Source organism: Pelmatolapia mariae, linkage group LG12 (assembly GCF_036321145.2).
Source record: "Pelmatolapia mariae isolate MD_Pm_ZW linkage group LG12, Pm_UMD_F_2, whole genome shotgun sequence".
NCBI lineage: Eukaryota > Metazoa > Chordata > Actinopteri > Cichliformes > Cichlidae > Pelmatolapia > Pelmatolapia mariae.
The window spans coordinates 27035396-27055819 of record NC_086237.1 but is presented as its reverse complement, the minus strand read 5'-3'; the positions used below and the strand labels follow the sequence as shown (position 1 = coordinate 27055819).

At 40.7% G+C, this 20424-nt stretch overlaps 1 protein-coding gene across 5 annotated transcripts in view; it reads right to left on the bottom strand.

Annotated features, from left to right (window-relative positions):
- Window positions 1-20424, bottom strand: part of grid2 (glutamate receptor, ionotropic, delta 2) — a 520752-nt gene continuing 500328 nt past the window's right edge. The window contains exons 15-18 of one of the 5 annotated variants that reach the window (XM_063489805.1): window positions 13776-14016; window positions 5775-6046; window positions 4818-4981; window positions 3110-3219 (exon numbers count right to left, since the gene is read on the bottom strand). In XM_063489805.1, the coding sequence (XP_063345875.1) occupies window positions 3212-3219; window positions 4818-4981; window positions 5775-6046; window positions 13776-14016 (685 nt within the window). In that variant the 3' untranslated portion in view covers window positions 3110-3211. Of the gene's footprint in view, window positions 3220-4817; window positions 4982-5774; window positions 6047-6442; window positions 6541-13775; window positions 14017-20424 lie in introns of those variants that run through there. The other 4 variants (XM_063489806.1, XR_010095293.1, XR_010095292.1 and 1 more) reach the window with 4 other exon arrangements.

The following is a 20424-nucleotide window of genomic DNA, read 5'->3' as shown; positions in this document are numbered from 1 at the left end:
AAAACCTGTTTATTAGACAAATTATACACAGAAAGCTTTGCCACTTGTAACAGAGGCCCCAGTTTGTTCGGTTTTTGAATAATATGCAACACATACAACAAAATAGGCCTATATTAAATACTGTACATCATAAATTTTTCAAAATTATCAAGTAAATCCTGTAGTTCTATGTATGAAATTAAAAATGTTAACAGATAGCAAAACAGCAAGTTTGTGCATGCTTTCTTTTTAGTGAACTTGCCACTTTTTGTTATTTAGCTAGCAAATAATAAAATGAACTCAGGATGACATGAGAAAAGCAAACGGTTCGTGTGTGTTCATGTTTACCATGGGCAAGACAAGGGAAAAGCCAAATGCAGCAATGTGACTGCTCAAACTCAACACCAAAGCCCAATGTGATATACTCTTTTCTTTTTGTTAAACAAAAATAGCATTGACATGTAAAATATACATTTTTATAATGTCTCTTTCGTTTATACTAAATAAAAATTTTTAAATGTCTGTGTCCTATTTGTCATTCGATAGCCATACTGTAGCCTAATATAAGAAAAGAATGCCTAAGAACGCTTGCTTCAAAACACTGTGGCTTGACTGAATTCTCTACACACAACATTTTGCAGTTTTAGTTCTTTAAGATAACAAACTGAAAACTTGTTCTAAACAACTATCGTTATCAATTATTAATACAGCGTTAGTGAAAAAGGTTTGGTTCCGTTTTACCAACCCCGCCCACCCCCCACCCGTGACCCATAAAATATTCCTTTAATGCTCTCAGTGTACCATTCCCCACCCCAAAATGCACCTTAATGGTCTCATTTTAATTAATTGGCACTTAAAAAAACAAACAAACAAACAGACACACAAACAAAAAGTTATATAAACAGTACCCTTAACATGAAAAGTATGAAACAGAACCGCATTTTGGACTCGTCTTGCAAAAGGCAGCCATTGAGTTGTGATGGCCTTTGGATCTTCACAACTTTCCCATCACCTGCAGCACAACTACTGATCTGTTCTTCTTAAATAGTCCCAGTACACTGATATATTGGGTTTAACTGGAAGCTGGGAGGTTACAGCGAACTAGTTGTCACATAAGGCCTGCACTGAAGATGCTGTTGCAATGGCTTCTCCTCAACACAAAATAAAACTCCATTTCACCACTTGAACCTGATAAGAAGTGATTCATGAACTTGATGACATTACAGAGTGACATTTTATCTTTTTTAAACACCCGAGCCATGGTAGCACTAAAAGTAAGCAAAACAAAGAAAAAACAAAAATCAAACGTCTGAATGACTTCATGATGCAAAACCAGAGACTACAGCACTCATTTAGCAGTTTTTCAAAATTTGCTGAAAAATAAAAAAACAACATAGACAGCTTAGAACAATGTTAATTTTTTTCTTGTACTTCCTGACCAAAACACATTCCACGCATTAAAATCTATTTTTTTTCCAAAAACAAAATTCAATAAAAGACATATAATAAGCATAAGCTTTTTGAAGTCTTTCAGCTTGTCTTTTATGTTTTTTTTAAGTTTTTTTTTAAGCTGCTTTTTACTATACCTCTTAGAGTCAGATTAGAGGATCTCACCTTGACTTGAAAAGCAGATAGCACAGTACAGGTGAGAAAAGAAAAGGTCAGATCTACATACAATCACTTACAGGTCTGTGGGCACTGGTACAGTGCAGTGGGATTGACAAAGAGTTTAATGTGCATCAGAATGGTGAAAACAGTTTCAAGCTGATGCACCAAAAAAAGAAAAAAAATGGCAGAAGTAGTTTAAGATTGATGCACCAAACTGGCAATTTCTACAGTGTCATACTGTTGCACTGTCATGGCATTTCAACAGTTTCCAGATCGATGCACCAGGAAGGTGTCACTTTGTGTTCAGCCTTCTCTTTAGTCAGGCCACAGTGTGGACACCATCTTGGAGATGATTACACATTTAGAGCCCCAGGTATTGGTGAAACGCCACCAGAGAAGAGAAAACAGCGTGAAAAGGCAGAGTAAAACTGGCGAAGTGGAATCTTCCAATATTCACTGAGTTGGGGCCTTTTCAAAACACTACACGGGCTGTGTACTGTATGTATTCCGAGGGCCACTGACAAAAGTATATGTGTTTTATATACCTTCACAAAATAACAGCCCCATAATTGCTTAGTAGTAGAAGCCCCCTTGAAGTTGTTTCATGGCTAAAGAGATCACCAGTCATCCACAAATGACAGCCCTGGAGCTAACAAGAATATAGGAGTATTTCCTGGAACTGAACTAGTATAAACTAAACCCTCCGAGACGGGAGTTTAGATAGTAATAGGAGTCAGGTTGTTTCATCAGATCCCGTAACATGAGGCAGATCCCATGTCATAAAACTGAAACAATAAAAAAAACAAGATTCCCTTTCACACACATTTCAAAAATAATCCCCCAATCACAAGAACAACAACAATAAAGCAAAGAGTCAAGCCCCTTCCCGCACCCTTTCCCCTCTTGCACCTCAACACCATGGTTTGCACAAATGAGGAACACCCCAACAGACTTCCACCTCCTTTGACTTCCCCATGTATAAAATAGACACCCCTGAAAACACCCCAGCTGAAACTGAAAACAGAAAGATTCCTATGTACACAGATCTCCACCTTCTGACTTTCGAACTTAGCCACATCATATCTGTTCTACCACCTATGACTGACTAGAACCACCTCGCCTCCTCCTGCATATAACTCTTCTTCCCGAAACAACCTTAGCAACTCCTCATATGGAGGTGCCCCTGTCTGGATCATTGCCATAGCCAAAGTTGGGTCCTGGACCTGTGGGCTGGTAGGGAATGGAGGACATTGTTTTAATGGGGCTGCGGAAGAAGCCACCATTGGGGGCCCTCTGCCTGAAAGGGCCCACCCCACCAGTCCGGTGGTCCTGGAGGCCACCCCCGCCACTGCCACCGCTACTGAAACCAGCAGAAAATCCAGCGGCGGCTTTGGCAGAGAGGCTACGGCTTAGGGTCTGGATCTGCTCAGGGATGAAGGTGGTGGTGGTGATGTGGGTGTTGCGGAAATCGCTGATCTGCTCAAGCGCCTGGCGGGCAGCAGGTAGCGCATCCATGTCAAGGGGTGTTAAATCGACGGAAGAGGTGGAGAACTGCTTGTGGGGGCTTTCGTCCTCGGTGCACAAGCTGTTAACCCGGCGGTGTAGGTGCTCCAGGTCGATCTCCTTATCGTCCTGTAGGTGGGGAGGGGCAGGGAAGGAGTAGAACGGAGAAGAGGTGATGATAAATGGAAAGAGGGGAAAATGTTAATGGGAAGTGAGGGAAAATATAAAGAAGACGTTTGAAAGGAAAGGCGAGAAGGGATGGGATAGAAGAAAGATCAAGGGACAATGTTTAAGAATGGGAGATGGAGATAAGGAGATATGGAGAAGGACAAGATAAGAGGAATGCAAATGGGAGGGATAAATTGAGGAAAGTTGGATAAAGGAAGAGAAGGAGGTAAAGGGAGTAAAGGAAAGGAGTGAGGGTAGTGCAAATACAGGAGTAAGGAAGAGAGGAAGAGAACAACAAAGGAAACAGAGTATGTGCAGAGAGGACATAGTATGGGGTGTATTTGTATTCAGCAATAGGGATGTCATCCATCCAACCAGTATAAATGGTTATTAAAAATAATAGTGAAAGCAAGAGAAAGGTGTTAGACAAAGCACATGGTGAAATGATGAGGGCGGGACAACAAGCAAACATGACACACGATTTCAAGTCGTTGTATTTGCAATAGTTCAGCACAAAAATGTTTTGATGGTCACAGGGAAAGATGGATTTGGCAGGAAGCAGGGAGAGCAAGAAGAGAGGAGGGGAAGGATGGAAGGGAAAGATAGAGAAGCACACTCTGAGCTGTGGTCAGGATATTGGAAGAGAGAAACATACACACACTTGTACAAGGTCTGTAAGGGAGTGCAGATAATCTGGAATACCAGCAGGAAACACACTGCAGTCATGCTGTGTGCTCTGTGATTCCAGGGTGTTAGGTCAATTATCAAGCAAGCATTACCATACATTATCTACTTAATCTTCAAATACAACTTATTCTATGCAAGACAGTTCAAATGTTGGACAGTACCTGACTTAGTCTTATGTATTTTACCTGGTTCATTATGGCCACTTTGATAAGGAAAATTCACATTGAGATTAACATCTCGTGAATTTGGTACCAGGCCATAATTTATTGCTGAAGTTCTTCTTTTTTAGGATTGCATCATTAACTTAAATCAAAAAATGTCTAACAATTAACAATCTTAACAATTCCACTTGAAACACAGCAAATACATTAACTTAAGCTTTAACTTAACTTACAGTATCAGTTAAATGAAACTTATAAAGAAATATGACTATATTCACATTTACTTATATAATAACTTATCCACATAGTCTAAAAAATGGTAACACTCAGTGAGAGGTGTTTCATGCTTTTACTGCATAGGGTAGGGTGGATAGTAGTGCAGGGGAGTTCAGTTTGCAATGAATGAGGTGAGCACATAGACGAGAGAGGGCTCAGGTGAGCAGAAGACAGTGCTGGAGAAGTTTCCACAACTTTTACGTTGTTCATTGTCCACAAACGTGCCAGTGTGCTTCTGTAGGTTTTTAGGTGGTGGGATGAGGTAAGGTTTTCTGTCTCAGAGGTAGGTGAGGTGGGGGGAACCACATAACTTGGATGTCTCATTTTTGGTGTTTTAAATTCCAGGGTAGTATTATTTAGGTAACATCATACAGGGTTTTTGTGATGATAGGAGTCACATTAATACGGGTAGGGGGGATAGAGAGTTTTACTGACCGTGTCCTTTGGGTCTGGGGGATTCTGGAGGGGGCTCTGGCCCTACTGTATGTAGTTCACGGGACGAGGGGACCAGGAGTGATGCCCCATCTAAAGGAGGGACAGTGGGAGGAAGGAGAGGACGAGGGGGCGCTAACGTCTGTCGTGAAACTATCATACAAACACTAAAAGTTTGAGTTAGGGGACATCAACGGGGCAGTGTTGGTACAGAAAGAAATGAGGGGGAGTTGAAAGAGAAGAGTGAATCACAAATGGTCAGCCTGCTGTCTGTGAAAGGAGACTAATGGGTAACTGGGTGAACAAAAGGGACTGAAGCAAGGAAAAATGGAAGGTTTCTTTCCTCTTTTTTTAAGAAGATCCCAGAGCCGGATCTGACTACAAGATTATGTTATACTGTGAAGAGTGTAACATTTCCCAGCATCACAAGATCTACTATAACATTACATAAGATATAGCAACACTAAGTCACTTATTAAGAACTATAATGGCGTATAAGTAAAATAATTAATGTAAAACTCAGATTTTTCAGTCAAGGCCATATTTGAAGAACAATGCTTGGTTTAGACAGAGAATATTTTGTGGCTTCATTTGGGATATAAAATATAGCAAAAGTCTCTGTGACCTAAAAGTAAACACTTCGCTGACCTGACATACACATTTATCTTTAACTGTCTGGTGAAAGATGGTGCTCAATTTGCCTCAAAATAGAGCGACAGCACCCTCTCGTGGTATAAAGGCATGATTGCACAGTTCAGCTGGCACCATGCCAGATGACAAAACTTTTTTTTTTCTTTAAAATGAGGTACTTCTGCATCCAGTATTTGCACCATTCTTCCTGATTTTCATTATTTCTCTTAATAAATAATCATTCATATTGACATTTCAAAAACACATCGGGCTACAAGCATTAATAACCAATTATATATATATATTTAAATCTTCTATTGTATATATAACCTTGGGGTTGGAGGTGAGGTGGTGAAGGTTGTCATTCTCATTTTGGGGGTGAGCTCGGAGGGGTTTGTGGGTTCGAAAGAGTGCTGGACAATCAGGGCGCAGGGAATGTCACAGCATGCTGGGGGCTGGTAATGGGTGGCTGTAGGGGCAGTGGTGTTGGCAGTGTTGGGGGTCTGGTTCTGGGTCTGACCGCCCAGGGCAAGGGGGTGCTCGCTGGGGTTGTGAGAACACGGATCGGCAGCTTGCCTGGCAGATGGGCCATCTGCCTGTGTCTGGTGTGAGTGTGTGATGTGCAAGCGTGTACGTGTGTAGGTTTGAGAGAAGAGAGACAGAAAGAGAGCGGTGGAGTGAATCATACGCATGTATGTGTGTTTGTGTTCATGCAAGTTGAGTGAGAAGATTAAAACAAGAACCCCGCCAAGGAAGAAGCCAAATTGACGCACAGGCAGACGAACGGAAGACGGGCAGAGACGGAGAAGGGGATGAGTGACAGACAAGATCAGGCAGATGGGAGGATGGTAAGGTGGAGGAGAGAGAGAAGGAAATTGGAAAGACAGATGGGTGGGGGGTGAGTGAGAAGAAAGACATGGCAGTCAGTCAGCACACACAGTTAAGCAGGTCGCTCTGTGTTTTGTCCTCAGAGAGACATTCACACAGTCGTTATATACCTGGAAAGGGGAGATGTTTAAATGCCATTTTGTATTGCTCTCTCCCTCTCTCTCTTTCTCCCCCTCGCCCGCTACACCCCTCAACACAGAGTACTTATCTACAAAAACAAAGCAAAAAGGCAATATGAGAGCTTTGAGCCACAGTGACACAGATCATTGTGTAGAGGTAGAACAAGAAGAGTGGCAATTCCCATCCAAACCACCAAGAAAAAACAAAAAAGAGAGAGATAAGAAGTCACCTGTTTTGTGTGTATCAAAGAACCTGATACACAAGGAAGTGCCAGCTCCTCTCATGCTAAATCTACACAGTCAAAACCACAGATGTTACCATTATGGAAGAGTTCTGACAGTGATTGTGGTGTGATTTCTGTTGTTCCTCTCAGATTTGAAGTTTTGAAGATTGAGTCCAATGACAGAACTCTTTCATACAAACCTCTGGTTGAACATATATATATGTGTGTGTGTATATAGGCAAAAAGGGGTAAAGCAGTACAGCCGCCCTGTTATGAATGAAATGGGCTTCAGACACTCATCTAGAAAGAGCTTGTCAAAAAAAAAAAAGCATCAAGAGCAACTTCTAAAGTAACGTTAAGGGTTGATCAATTTTAGCCACCCTTGTGACCATTAGCACATAATGAATTCAGATGCTTCTGAGCAGAGAGAAAATGTAGTAATACAGAGAGGGGGACAACTGATTTACAAAAAAGCCCTTGTTGAAATCATGCCTGTGCCTTAAGAATGAACATGAACATGAACTGCAGTCATAACTCATTTGAGAAGAGTGAATGACTGTAAAAAAAACCCAAAAACTGCAGGAAGGACTTGCAGGGAGACTGTTAATACACAGTCATACAAACTCCCCTTTATTTTCCGTACATAATATCCTTTTTAAGTGTGCTCAGGATGAAATTTATATCATTGGTTACTCACACGAGTCAGGCCTGTGGAAGTGTGTCTTTGTGTATTTGTGAGTGTATAAGCCCGATTTAAAAAAAACAAACAAACAAAAAAACTCTTAAGCAAACTCTATGCACAGAAGCAGGCTCCTAGATAACAATGTCAGCCATTCCACAACACAGAACACAACAGCAGCATGAACACAAACACCGACAGCTCACAGTCAACACAGGATACAGCGTATAGTATGAATGTGAAGGCATGTAAAGACATGTACAATATGTGATTATGCATGTTTTAATATTCATAAGAAACACAGAGACACAAACACAGATTAGTTGTATTAGTGTTTGAACAGTGAATTGCTGATTGTCAGGTATGCAGAAAGCTTATATGGCTGTAGGTATGTGGCAAGTGAAGGCACTGCGTTGGCCAAATGTTTGATGGATGAATGTAGTCATGATTTGTGCAAGTGATTACTTTTTATGAGTGGTTTGCATTCATCATAGGATGCTCATGTGGCCCGCTAAGAGCAAAACAACCCGATTCTTCATTGCTGCTGGTGAATGGACGTACACCCCGGCCAACGAAGCATGTTTAATACAAATTGTATACTTTGATTTTAATGGATTTTTATGACATGGCATATCTTACGCAAAGTTTGAGCATTCGTCACTTTGAGGCAAGCCTGACATGATGGAAGAGGTGAGCTAAAACTGAGGCAGCAATGACGTGTATGCATGCAGGCATGAGGGTGAACTCAAAAGGTGTATTTAGGTGTAAAGGAGGCCATGTTCATGTATCATGGGCGACAAATCTGGATTTGTCTTTGATGTTCTTTAATCAGACATGATTACATGTATAAGTGCACTTTTTAGTACAGAATCTGGAGATGTTTGTCTCCTTTGACAAACATCTGTGGGAGAAGCGACCTATCTGATCACCCCAGTGACATATTTACACTTACAGTGTTTCTCAGTCATGTTTTATCTTTCTTCACTTGTAGAGGAAACCATTCAAACCACCGGGTGGCAGATATCAAAGTGAATTCTCTATAAAGATAGTCTATAAATTGTATGCTTACTGGACAGAGTAACTAACTGTGTTGGAGTAGGGCAGTGGAAAGAGTCCTCATGCCAAGTCTGCACTCCCAATGTATCTTTCAGCTGCCAGTGCATCTTACTAAGCCAATTTTTCTGTGCCCACGCATAAAGAGTGGGTCACCAGGCTTTTCCTACTTTATGCGAAGCTTTCAAAAATGAACAAAGAGCCACACGCTCTTGACCCGTTGTAATGGTTTCAAGTGGTTTCAACATTCACTCTGACAGTAAGACAGAGGCCATCAAGTTCTTTATTTAAACTGTTAGAAAGTAAAGCATGGAGTTAATTACAAGCTTTATGGCTTGATTCACTTTATTAATTTAACTTCTGGAAGCTGACTTTGAACGCACTAGGCTTACTCCACTGGCCATGACTAAGGCCAAATTGCATGCAGATGCAGAGATTTCCCAAGTCGATAAATTGCAACATATGCAATTTATCTAATTAGCTGCTTTGAAGTTGACTTAAATTTGTCTTCCTTCCTCCACTGAGTCAGGACATGCTGCAGTGGTCCCAGCTTGACACTCTCCTGTTCTGTTCTCAGCAACCGTCTTTGCAGCTGGCTGCCCGTTTGAAAACACTCTGCACAGATGGTGATTTGAGATCAGAGTGTGGCATTTGCACAGTTTTTGCAAGACACGAAATACCATTTCGGCCAAATAAAAATGTCCAACGAGGCGAATTCTATTTTAAACTTACCTTTATAGACAAATATACATTTTTCTTCATGTTTGACTATGAAAGCTCAAATGTTCAAAGCTGCGGTGAAACATAATTATGTAATAGTCATATATGGATGCACATAGTTCACACGTAGGGCCAGTAACTCCTCAATGAATTTCATGTTTGGTGAAAAGTGATAGTAGAAGTAGCGTGCAGAATGAAAATAGAGAGCTTGAAAGACAAGTTCACATCCTGCCTACATTTCCCCCTCCACATCTATCATTGAGTGAGCTGACCACGCTTGTTAGATTGTTGGTTTCAGAGAGGCTGCGAATGGGAAACGTGTAGGTGTCGAAGGTTTCAGATGCTGTTCGGTGATCCGGCAGGCATTGCATTTGAAGCATACTGACTCCTTTATGTTCAGCGGTTGCTCTGGGCAAACCTTGAGCTATACAACAGCAATCAATAGGTCAATGCTGTGACAGGGCGAAGGATGAATGTCAGGGGTCAGCCATCAAAAACAATCACGGCTGACTGAGCCAACTTCATTTCAACACGGAGCCGGTGAATGGACTATTTTAATGATGCTCTATTAGTCTGGTCTTAACTTTGATATCCCATCTGTTTGCTCCCACTGCTTTACGAGGGCTTTGTTTTGATTCACACTCAAATAATATCTCACTCCCTCATCTACATAACTATCGGTTCTCACTGACATATATGCATTATGGTTATATAACATCCATATTAAAGGGAAAGTGTCTTAACATGTTAAATATAAGATCACCAGATCCAGCTGCCACCCATGACATGCATCCAACTAAATTGATAATAATAGTGAGTTCTCTGTGACTACCTGAGTCCTTGATATGTAAAACCTTTATTCTCCACAAAGAGAATCAAATCCCTGCTGTCCTTCCTGTTGTCATTGACGCGATTCCACTCCCGTGTTCAATCTGGGGCTGATTCCACTGGCTGCTCTTAGTGGTTAATGAAGATAGCAGGGGGGTTGGGGGTGGGTGGGTGTGTTTGTGTTTCAGCTGAGCCACACTGGGCTTAACATGACTTTGGGTCAACTCAAGGTTTGGTGTCTTTGTGTCTGCTCAGTGGCAGACATGACTACTGGTCTGAATGACAGATTAAAGCTGCTAACTGAGCCGGGAATTAGAGGTAGGGGGTACACTGTGTGTGAGTGTGTATTAAAAGAAAAAGAGAGAAAGAGCTAGAAAAAAGCTGACTGATAATAAATAATGAAACATTGGCATCTTGACTAACTGCCAATGTTGCATATGTTGCCATCCGTCGCATGTTGTGGAAGAAGAGCTTACAATTAATAACTGTTTTTTTTTCTTATTAGCTACAATGCTTAGGCAGGAACTCAACTAAGAAATATACCATCTCTGCCTCACTTACATCTAGAATGATCTCTACATGAGTGCTAGCATGCTGGGTAAACATCTAATACATTTAACTTGATTTACCAAAGCAATTAGATGGTAGAAAATGAAATTACAGCCTCAGTATAGAAGAAACTAAATAACAGTCAAGCAGAGAGAACTGCAGTCAACATGCTGCTCTATTTTCACCGCAGCTTGTAGTCAGCTTAATGACACATTATACCAGATGCATGGAAAACTTCCCATATGACCTTATAGCTCGCTCTTACATATTCAGAAAAGAGCACAAATCCCTTCATAACATTAGCAAATCAAGCCTTAAATTGATTAGGTCTTTAAAGAGGAAAGAATCAACACTGAGACCAAATGAAACTGTGCAATTACATTGATCAGTGGACAAGGAGCCTGAAGGACGTGTAATAAACACAACTAAACATTTGTTCCCGTTGAGCCGTTCCAAGCCTTGGAGTGAAGTGAACAAAGGTGCTATAAGTCCGACTTTCAGGTTTTGTGCCAAACAGTCTCGTGCACATTAGCTGATGAGGCGCATTGTTCAAGCAACAAAACACCCCTCTGCTCTCCTCTAGTGTAATTCTGCCCTTCATGTCACAGGACATCACCATTTAAGTTACTAAATTACCATAACTAGAGAGAATTTAGATATTGTAGCGATGCAGTAATTTTCTGATGACATATCAATGTTCTCCCATTTAATCACTTAATGATTTATAGAGTTTTCAAGCTGAAACTTTCAACTAATTGACTTTCCAGATGAGTAGTGTTATTGGTGTTTTATCATGAAAAGTAACCTGAACAGTCTCTAAATCATCCTGACTGTACAGTCACAGTTTCCACTCCCCCTCTATTTGTCATTTTTTCCAAATTATTCTTAGCGGAACTTTAAATTAGCGTGACACCAGTGATTAAGGAGAGGGGACAGGCTTCTTTTACTTGTTTCTCGTCTTCAGAGTCACGCAGATAACAAATCAGTAGCCGAAGACATTTTTTTTCTGCAGCCCAAACATCAGTAACACATTATGTTAGACATTTCAAAACACCTCTCATCTGACTGCCAGTAATGTGTTTTTATGATGTTCTGGTTAAGAATCAATTTAGCATGAGTTTTTTAAAACCATTACATACAGGTTAACCTTAACCTGTCTTCATTAGACAGCCTCCTGAGAAAGGGGAAAAAAGCAGCTGTTTGAAGCTGAAGTAATTTACCTGATGGGAAAAACATTTTCAGCTAAAATTAATCTGTGCTGCTTCATGTCTCACTCTAATTTGCTGCAGACGCTTAAATAATAAACTTTTCAGCAAAAGTGAAAATATTATTTCACACATAATTACATTTCTCTCAGTTCATCAATGGCATGTTTTGCATATATATATATATATACTTATTAACAATTTCTCCTTCTGTTCTGGCAAACTGAGTTCGTGGATAAATCAGCACAGTGGTTGCAGCAATGGCTATCGCGTCTTTAAAGCAGATGAGCCTGATGAGTCTGTGTCAGGGCAAGTTGTTGGATGCCACCAAATGTGGCATCAAAAGTAAAATGCTACCATTTGGGCTTTTCTTTGAAGATATCACCAGTTTTATTAATGAGGGAGCAAACAAAGCTACCATGTCACACATACCGCAGGGTTCCTACCAGAAGAAGATGTTACCGGAGTCATTTTGATTGCCTCAAATGATATTCCTGCTGAGGTGATCAACCGCACACAGCCTGATTGGATATTTCACAGGGTGCTGCTGCTAATTTACAAGGTGGAGTGTTGCTACTGTTTAGTACGCTGGTATAAATATCCATGTTTAATACTGTGAGTCAGTGCTCTTTGGTCTGCAGCTTTCCAACAGGCCCTCTGGCTGTTTCTGTATTCTGCTTTTAACAGTGCCAGTGTCCTCTTTTTTTTCCTCTCACAAAATATTAACTTAAAAATAAGTGGTTGATCATCCTGTTGACACTGATGCATTTGTGCCACTTTTATTTAGCTAACGCGATCAAAAGACCATTAATTAAGCATTAAAAATGAGGTGAGATTTCACAGGACAGCAGCTGTAGGAAACTAAATCCATTATAGGGCAAATATTCTCTAATTCTGAAAGAGTATAAAAAGAGTAATGACAACAGTTTATTAATACCCTGAGTCCGAACTGGGGTTGTATGTTGTGTATCAAATCCTGTAGAGGCTTTTGTGATGACAGAGTTAACCAGGCGTTGGTGCACATGTGTTGGGCTTGCGATTTAACTGTCAAGATATGCATCTACTTGGACGTGTCACCCAGACCGTTGTCAGTTATTAATATTTGATTTTATTTGACATCACTATAAATTGGGAGTATACCGTAATGATGATTAAGTAGGACTAACACATGAGCAAAAAATTAACACTCACTTCAATTAACCTAAGTTTAATTTGCTGCTTAATTCAGTTTACACTGACATTCAATTTGCTTTTGGAAGACAATGTCTCTGGTTAATCATTTCGATAATTTGATGGTTACTTTAATTACAAAAACAATTGGAATTTAAAACATGACAGCATGTTTTATAAGCTAATAGTCTGTGTGTTCAGATGGTGATTGTGGGTAAAAGTAAACTGAATGGTTTTTTCCCCCACTGAGCTTCCGAAATCGTTGGAGTCGTGATTGACCTTTTTGTTTACTACCATTGTAGAGCTTTATATTCACAAGACTAAGCAAAAGATCAATGCCAGTTATATTACTGGAGAGCTAATAAAGGACTTCCAAAATTCTTTTTGACAGATTATGCAAAAGCATACCAAATAATGCAGTTACAATGTGTGCCATAGAAAGTGTATTGCTGACACTGCTTATGTGCAAATTCACTTTAGGGGAAGTAACGTTGTGAACGAGGGTGATTTTCAGCAGTTTTGGGGGCTGTTAGAGTTCACGCCTCCTTCATTATGAAGTCTCTGTTCATGTGTTTGTTGCTCCTGCATCCCAAACTGGAGGAATTTGTTGATAACTTTAATTACATAATTATTTAAAGTCTAAACTTTTTGTTATATCCTTCTCCCCTTTCCTTAGCTTGACCTGTAAGTAAACCCATCCCCCATTCCATCAAAGTCGCTCTACTCTCACTTTACACTTTTTTCCCTGTCTTGATCCATCCATTCCCTTTGTTCAACCTATTACATATTTATGCTTTTCCCTTTTCACAGGATGAAAAGAGCTAGAATCTATTGTAGGTCCTGTACCTCCTTCTATATCATTGCTCCTCCTTTCAGTCACTCATCCATCACCCTACCTCCTTGGAGGGGACCCTGGATCCCTTCCTTCGTGACCACCAGCTTTCCACCATGGCAATGAGACAGGAAAGCACCACGCCAGCAGCCAGGACGCAGAAAACGCCAGCAAAGCTGTGGATATCAAGGGCACTGCCACGCTGTCGTGTCTGGACTGAACTGTAGAGGTCACAGGGGCTGTCCTTGGGCCACCACTTGAGTTTTAGTATATCCATGTCACCATTCTGCTGGAGTTCCAAGATTCTAGGATATAGGCAAGGAAGGCAGGCATGTTAGTCATAAAATTATCCATCCATACTTTAAATAAGTACTTCAAAATCTCTGTTTTGGTATATTCAAACTTCTGGCAAATGGAAAATGTCAACACACACAAAGTTCATGTAAAAAAAAAGACAAGGAAATGTTCAGCAAGCCAGCAGCTACATTCAGAGAATTAGACTAATTAAGTAACTGATGGTATCTGAGCGACTTTTTAATGATTAAAGAGTGCAATCAAACACAAGCAAAGTATAACACACAGCATGTTTGCATGTCACACAACCTGACGACACTGCAGCGTTTCCTGCAGCTGCTGTAACTCCTCTCTTCCATTTGAGGGCAGTGTTTGCCAGCTGAAATTCACCCTGATCCCTGACAACCATATTGGGCTGTCAAACTCATTATGGCTAACATTAATATGTTTTGCAGCACAGCGAGAGTACACTGCCACAATGTCATTATGCAGCCTAGCTTTAGTCTCACGATTGATGGCTTCAGAGAGGATACAGCTCAGAGGTTGATGGGGTCCCTCTGTTAGCCTTCAGCTTATTATTTAACTGGGTCGTTCATTTCAGTTTGGAGGAGAGCTGCAGACACACAAGCGTATAGATATTTAACAGGTAATCTGGCGAAGAGTAGAGAGGGGCACAGAAAAAGAGAAAGAGATGTGTTTGGGAATATGCATATCCAGTCCCTTACAGACACAAACATACTAACACAGAAAACAAATAGATTCATCAAAGACAAACTAAGCCTCCACACTGACTGGCACCAGCATTGTGGATGCACAACCAGCCGTGCACAAAGGTCGCACATTTGACTGCCACGCATGTTCATACTGATTCGGGATTCATGCATGTGCACATCAAGACAGATGCTTGCAATTATCTGCAGAACTTCCTGAGGGCAAACGCCTTTCTTGCAATTTCAATGGTCGCACAAACGTCAGTGCCCATCTCCCTTCTTCGTTTTTTTCATCACACAAAACGGACAGAAATCAATCAAGAAATGCAAATGAGCACGGCAGTTAGTTTACATAATTAATTTCATTCACAATACCTAAAAACCCCCCCAAACAACATAGATCATTTAGATGTAAATCAGGTAAACATGCACGGCACGTCGCGTTATAGCAACGCCACTCTCATTTAGGGATGTTTTCTATGCTGGTGGGAATGCGTGGCACTGTACAGTTGCAATGGCAGCTATGACTGGAATTGATGGGGTGAAAAAAAAGGAAGGAAGAGAAATGAAGAGGAGAGGAAGAAAATAAGACAACAACAAACTAATTTGAACAGCAAATCCACCGACAGTCACTCGAATGAGAGATCAAGTCCGTCAACTGTCGACTTGATTGTGGAATTGTTCGGCACAAATCAGCGCAGATTAGTGCCATGATTAGATAAGACTTTGATAGTAATGATGCGGATTAGTCACTCAAGGCAAATCGAACCGATCTGCATTGATAGCCATTATAGTAAACAGACACTACTGGCCTAGTCACGTCCTGGTTGTAAAACTCTCTCATCACATATCAACCATGCATTTGTTTTCTTCTTGGTAACACAGCCTGCTCTGCTTCTTTTCCTTTCAAACATGTTATTAAACTACTTTTAGACTATGATATTGTATAACACAGGACTCCGAAATTGCTTCATGCTTGACCACTCCGTGCCCCCTTCTGAGTTAGACCTCTGATTGCTGAAGGAGCAATAGCCCCAAAACACTTCACTGTTGCATGCAGGGCGCACTGCTGAACTGCAAGTTAGGATGCCTAAGATTAGGTTGTTGAACCAAGCCCTTGTTTTGATTATTTTATTATTATTTTTTGTTTATTACACACATGGTCACACAGGAAAGAGATGCAGCAGATGCCAACTTTAAACAGGATCAGAACATCAGGACAGAAAAGCAAATATACAACAGAAAAAAGGCGACCTGAGTAAACACAAAATGTGAGTTTTAGATTATAATTACACCTATCGATGCCAAAAGGCAAGTGTGAAAAACCAATTGGTCCTTGAAAGTAATAACTAGTTCAATCAGACAGTTTACTTTTGAAATGATTCATTTCTGCATGAGAACATAGTTGCAGGTTAGTGACAACGTCACTGGCAGGAAACATGGAGCACATACAAATTGGTGGGTGATGAGAAATTATTTCCAAGAGCCTACAGGCAGATTCTGTGGTGGAGAAGGGGTTGAAAGAGCCGACAGAGGCATTGTCTAGTCAGAGGGATGGATGGGAATACACACAGGCTAAAAAACATGCTAAATTGGGAGTATATGTTTGGTATATTACGTAAACAGAGTGAGGCATGTTACGTGGTTGTGACGCAGCACAGCTCGACTTGTCTTGCCTGAACTGACTTGCAGGCTTTGTTCCATTTGTGGTACCTTTAACAGCAACAACTGCAGTTGAATACTCTCTGAAATTGTTGGTGGGTTTGGGGCCCACTCTTCTCACAGTTCTGCAGCACAGGTTTGTGAAAATGAAAGGCTCTTTTGAGGTTACACCACAGCATTTCGCTGGGGTTCAATTCCAGACCTTAAGCCACCCCCAAGCGTTAATTTTATTCCCAACTCAGTCAGAGGTGGACTTGCTCTCATGCTTGTGATCATTGTCTCGCTGCATAACTGATTTGCGCTTGAGCTTTAACTCGCCCACTGATGATCTGATGTTATCCTTGAGGATTTTCTGCCAGAGAGCCAAATTCATGTTTCCCTCAATTATGGAGAGTTGCCCTGGCCCTGAAGCAGTTACTTCTTCTACCTCTGTGTATGTCTGTAAGTATAATGCGCTTTTTATTTGTATAAAATTCTGTGTAGTCTGTGGTGTACAGCACATGTAGCAGGGGCTCCTGTCTTCTAAGTACTTCACCTCAGAAAATTCTCCCAAAACATGTCAGACAAGCCTTAATTTTATTCTGGGATTGAAGCGGTGTTCAATTCACCACTCTGTCATTTTGCCCAGTGTCTGTTGGATAGTGGAAACATGAACACTGAGATTTACTGAGGTGAGAGAGGCCTGTGCTTGCTTGGATGTTTTCCTTGTATCTTTTTAGACTTCCTGGATGAGGCACCGCTGCGCTTTTGGAGGAAGGTTGGCCACTTCTCAGAAGGCTAACTATTGCTCCAAGTTTTCTCAGTTTTTGAATAATCTCTCACACTGTGCACCATTGGAGTCCAAAAGTCTCAGACATATTTTTGAAAGCATTCCAGAAGATGTATTTCAGACATCTTCTTCCCTGTGTCTGTTGGATTTTTTTTGTTTTTTGTTTATTTGGCAGAGTGTGCTACAGGTGGGACCATTTAGCATACGCCATGCTTCTGAAAATTGTCTAATTAACTGATGAAGAGGGCTGGTAGTAATCAGGCCTGGATTTGTCCAGTTGAGCAGCAACCAGTTATCAATGCAGTGCGCAATTAATTTTCTTTTGGAAAAAAAAGTGAGTGAAAGTAACATTTCTGCTTCAAATTTAAAACTTGTATTTTGTAATTACCAGGTCGGGTATGTTTAGGCTAGATGTGGTTGGAGTCATATAGGAGAAGACAGAGAAAAAGAAGAAGAGGAGGCTACTTCTGGATTCTCCCTTGGGTCGTCACAGCAGGTAGCTCTGCATGTTTGTCATATTTTACACTGGATGCCCTTCTTGATGCAACCACAAAGGGGATTGTAGGGGTTATATATTGATGTATATTTAATGACAAATTGAGTGATATTGTGCACTTTTAACTGCAGCTATAGGTATAATAAGTCAGCCAGTTATTCAACAACATATCACTCATAAATATTTGTTGTTGTGGTTTCAGATATGGATTCACTTTTGTTCCATGAAGATGAGGGTTTTACTGCGAAAAGCTGTTTGTGTGCACTGGAACTTGACAGTTATCCCTCAATGCCACAACGAGTCAGGACTCTTTCACTGTGATATTTTTTATTTAATGGACAGATTATCTGAGGCAAAGCCATTTGGGCAGTTAAACATTGTTTTATGAATGAGAACCTTGTAAAAGTGTCAAGACATACATCATATTTTTGGAATTGCTTTTAAAGTTTTATTGATTGTGGGAAGGACATATAGTCATGGGAAAAAAGAAAGCTTTCACAGGACTCAATGCAGTCCTACACCCTTACTGCTTCTATAGCAATTAAGAGGCTAGGTAGCAGGCAGGTGCTGATAATCAAACAAACTTAATTAACTGGTCATCAGGAAGTGTGACGACCTCTGTAAAAGCAGAAGTTTTGGAGGTTTGCTTGTCTGGAGCATTCAGGTGTGTGTTAACACAATGCCACAACCTTCCTAACAAATTCACCCCAAGGTCATCCTGTGAAATGCACAGAGAAATCGTAAGAAACACAAAAGCAACTCTATAGGTCTCAGTTAGCATGTTAAACGGTAAAGTTCATGACATTACAATTAGAAAAAGTCTGAATAACTATGGCATGTAAGGGTAACCAGGAAAAAGCCTATTTTCTCTAAAAAGAACTAACTTGCAATGTTGCATCTGAAGAAACCACAAGACTTCAGGAACACAGTGGTGATAATTTGAGCTTGTTTTGCAGCCACAGGACCTGGACACCTTTTAGTCACTGAGTTCTGCAGCACAGGTTTCTGCAGCACCAAATGATTCTCGGGTCAAATGTGAGGCCATCTGTCTAAAGCAACAGGAGAGCAATCTCAAGCACAGCAGCACATCTACAACAGAATGGCTGAAAAAGAAAGCGCCAAGGTCCAGACCACAACTCTATTGAAATGCTGTGGCAGGACCTTAAGAGAGCTGTGCATAAATGAATACCTGCAGTGTTATAAAGATGAGTGGGCCAGAATTCCTCCACGGTGATGTGAGAAACTGATAAAGTCACACAGAAAATTTCAAGTTATTGCTTCTAGAGGTGTTTGAACAAGCTATTGAATCATGGGGTGTACTTAGTTTTTTCACAGGACTGCAGGGGGTCATGTGAAAAGTTTCTTTTTCACATTAATCCCCCACTGTGAGGGGGGGGGGGTGGCGTAAATCTGGTGCTACCAAAAAAGAAAAAAAAAAAAATCAAATGTGTCCTAGCAGTCCTGGGCAATTTCATAATATAGACAACAATACTGAGATAAGAGTTTAAAGTGACACCCGGTGAAGATATTTATATTCATCCACTTCCTCAATCTCCTTTTAATGAATATTTTAAAAATGTCAAACGTCTCTCCTTTAAAGACAAGCACATTAACACTCTTGAGGTTCAATGCCAAGCAGTTATTCTGTTTTCAAAATTTAAACACCATCTTTACCATTTTGTTCTCAGCCGTTGAAAGCATTGCAGCCTATGAAAGTTAAAACAAAGCGTTTTTCCCAAGAGAAATGTTGTGCCTTTCATACTGTACTGACCCTTTTTATCTGCCACTCCGACAACAGATGCTTTACACACACAGAGGCACACAAACAAGCACGCGCGCTGACAGACGGCTTCAGAGAAAGACGGATTACACACCAGGCTAATGAGATGGAATAAGAGAGATCCCACCTATCAAAGAAGGCAGGCCGTGTTTTGTCAAAATATTTCATCATTTCTCGCTTGAAAATCAGCCATCTTCTAAAGATTTCTTGTCTGAGTTCATATTGTTTCATGTCTGTTGAGAGGAGAGGCACGCTTTCTGTTTAGAGTTGCCGCTTCTTATCTCTGCTCATGAGCTGACTGTTCTTATGTGTCAAAAATGTCATGTGATGCGAGTCGCAATAAGCAGTGGCGCTGCCATGTTTCATCTACTTTAACACCTGTAAAAACAGTGACTATGACAGTAAATGTTACAAAAGGTGTTTTTATCGTTGACATTTGAGGGAAATTAATAACCCTGTTATCAGCGAAAAAGGACATTGAACTGTGACTGACGTCACCTTGGTATTAATACCAACACGAAAACTCGGGTGAGCTTAAATACAAGCTCCGTCAAATGCCTCTCAGCTGAGTTAAATGTGATTTTCAGATATCAATACAATGACTCACCAAATTACATCTCTTTTCCCATGAGAAGGATGCCAAACAAAACAATAAATAATAACTAAAGGAATAGGTAAAGGAATATTAGGGCTACACCACGTGTATCTCTGAGTCTCTGAAGGAGGACAGAGGCAGAACAGAGTTAAGATTCAGGACAGAGTGCTTTCTCCCGTCCCTTTATTACGACCCTGTCTTCCCGCAGAGCTCATCATCTATCATTCTGCACTAATTGGCCTATCAGAGTTATGCAAAGGCTGCTTCCCCGATAGGCCCTTGAATCAAACCCTAACACTGACATTCACTCACAAGAACATGCACACACACACATATTGGCCACATTTACATTTAGCTTACATTTATCTCATTGAGGTTAATTATCCTGGACAAATGCACACAGACAC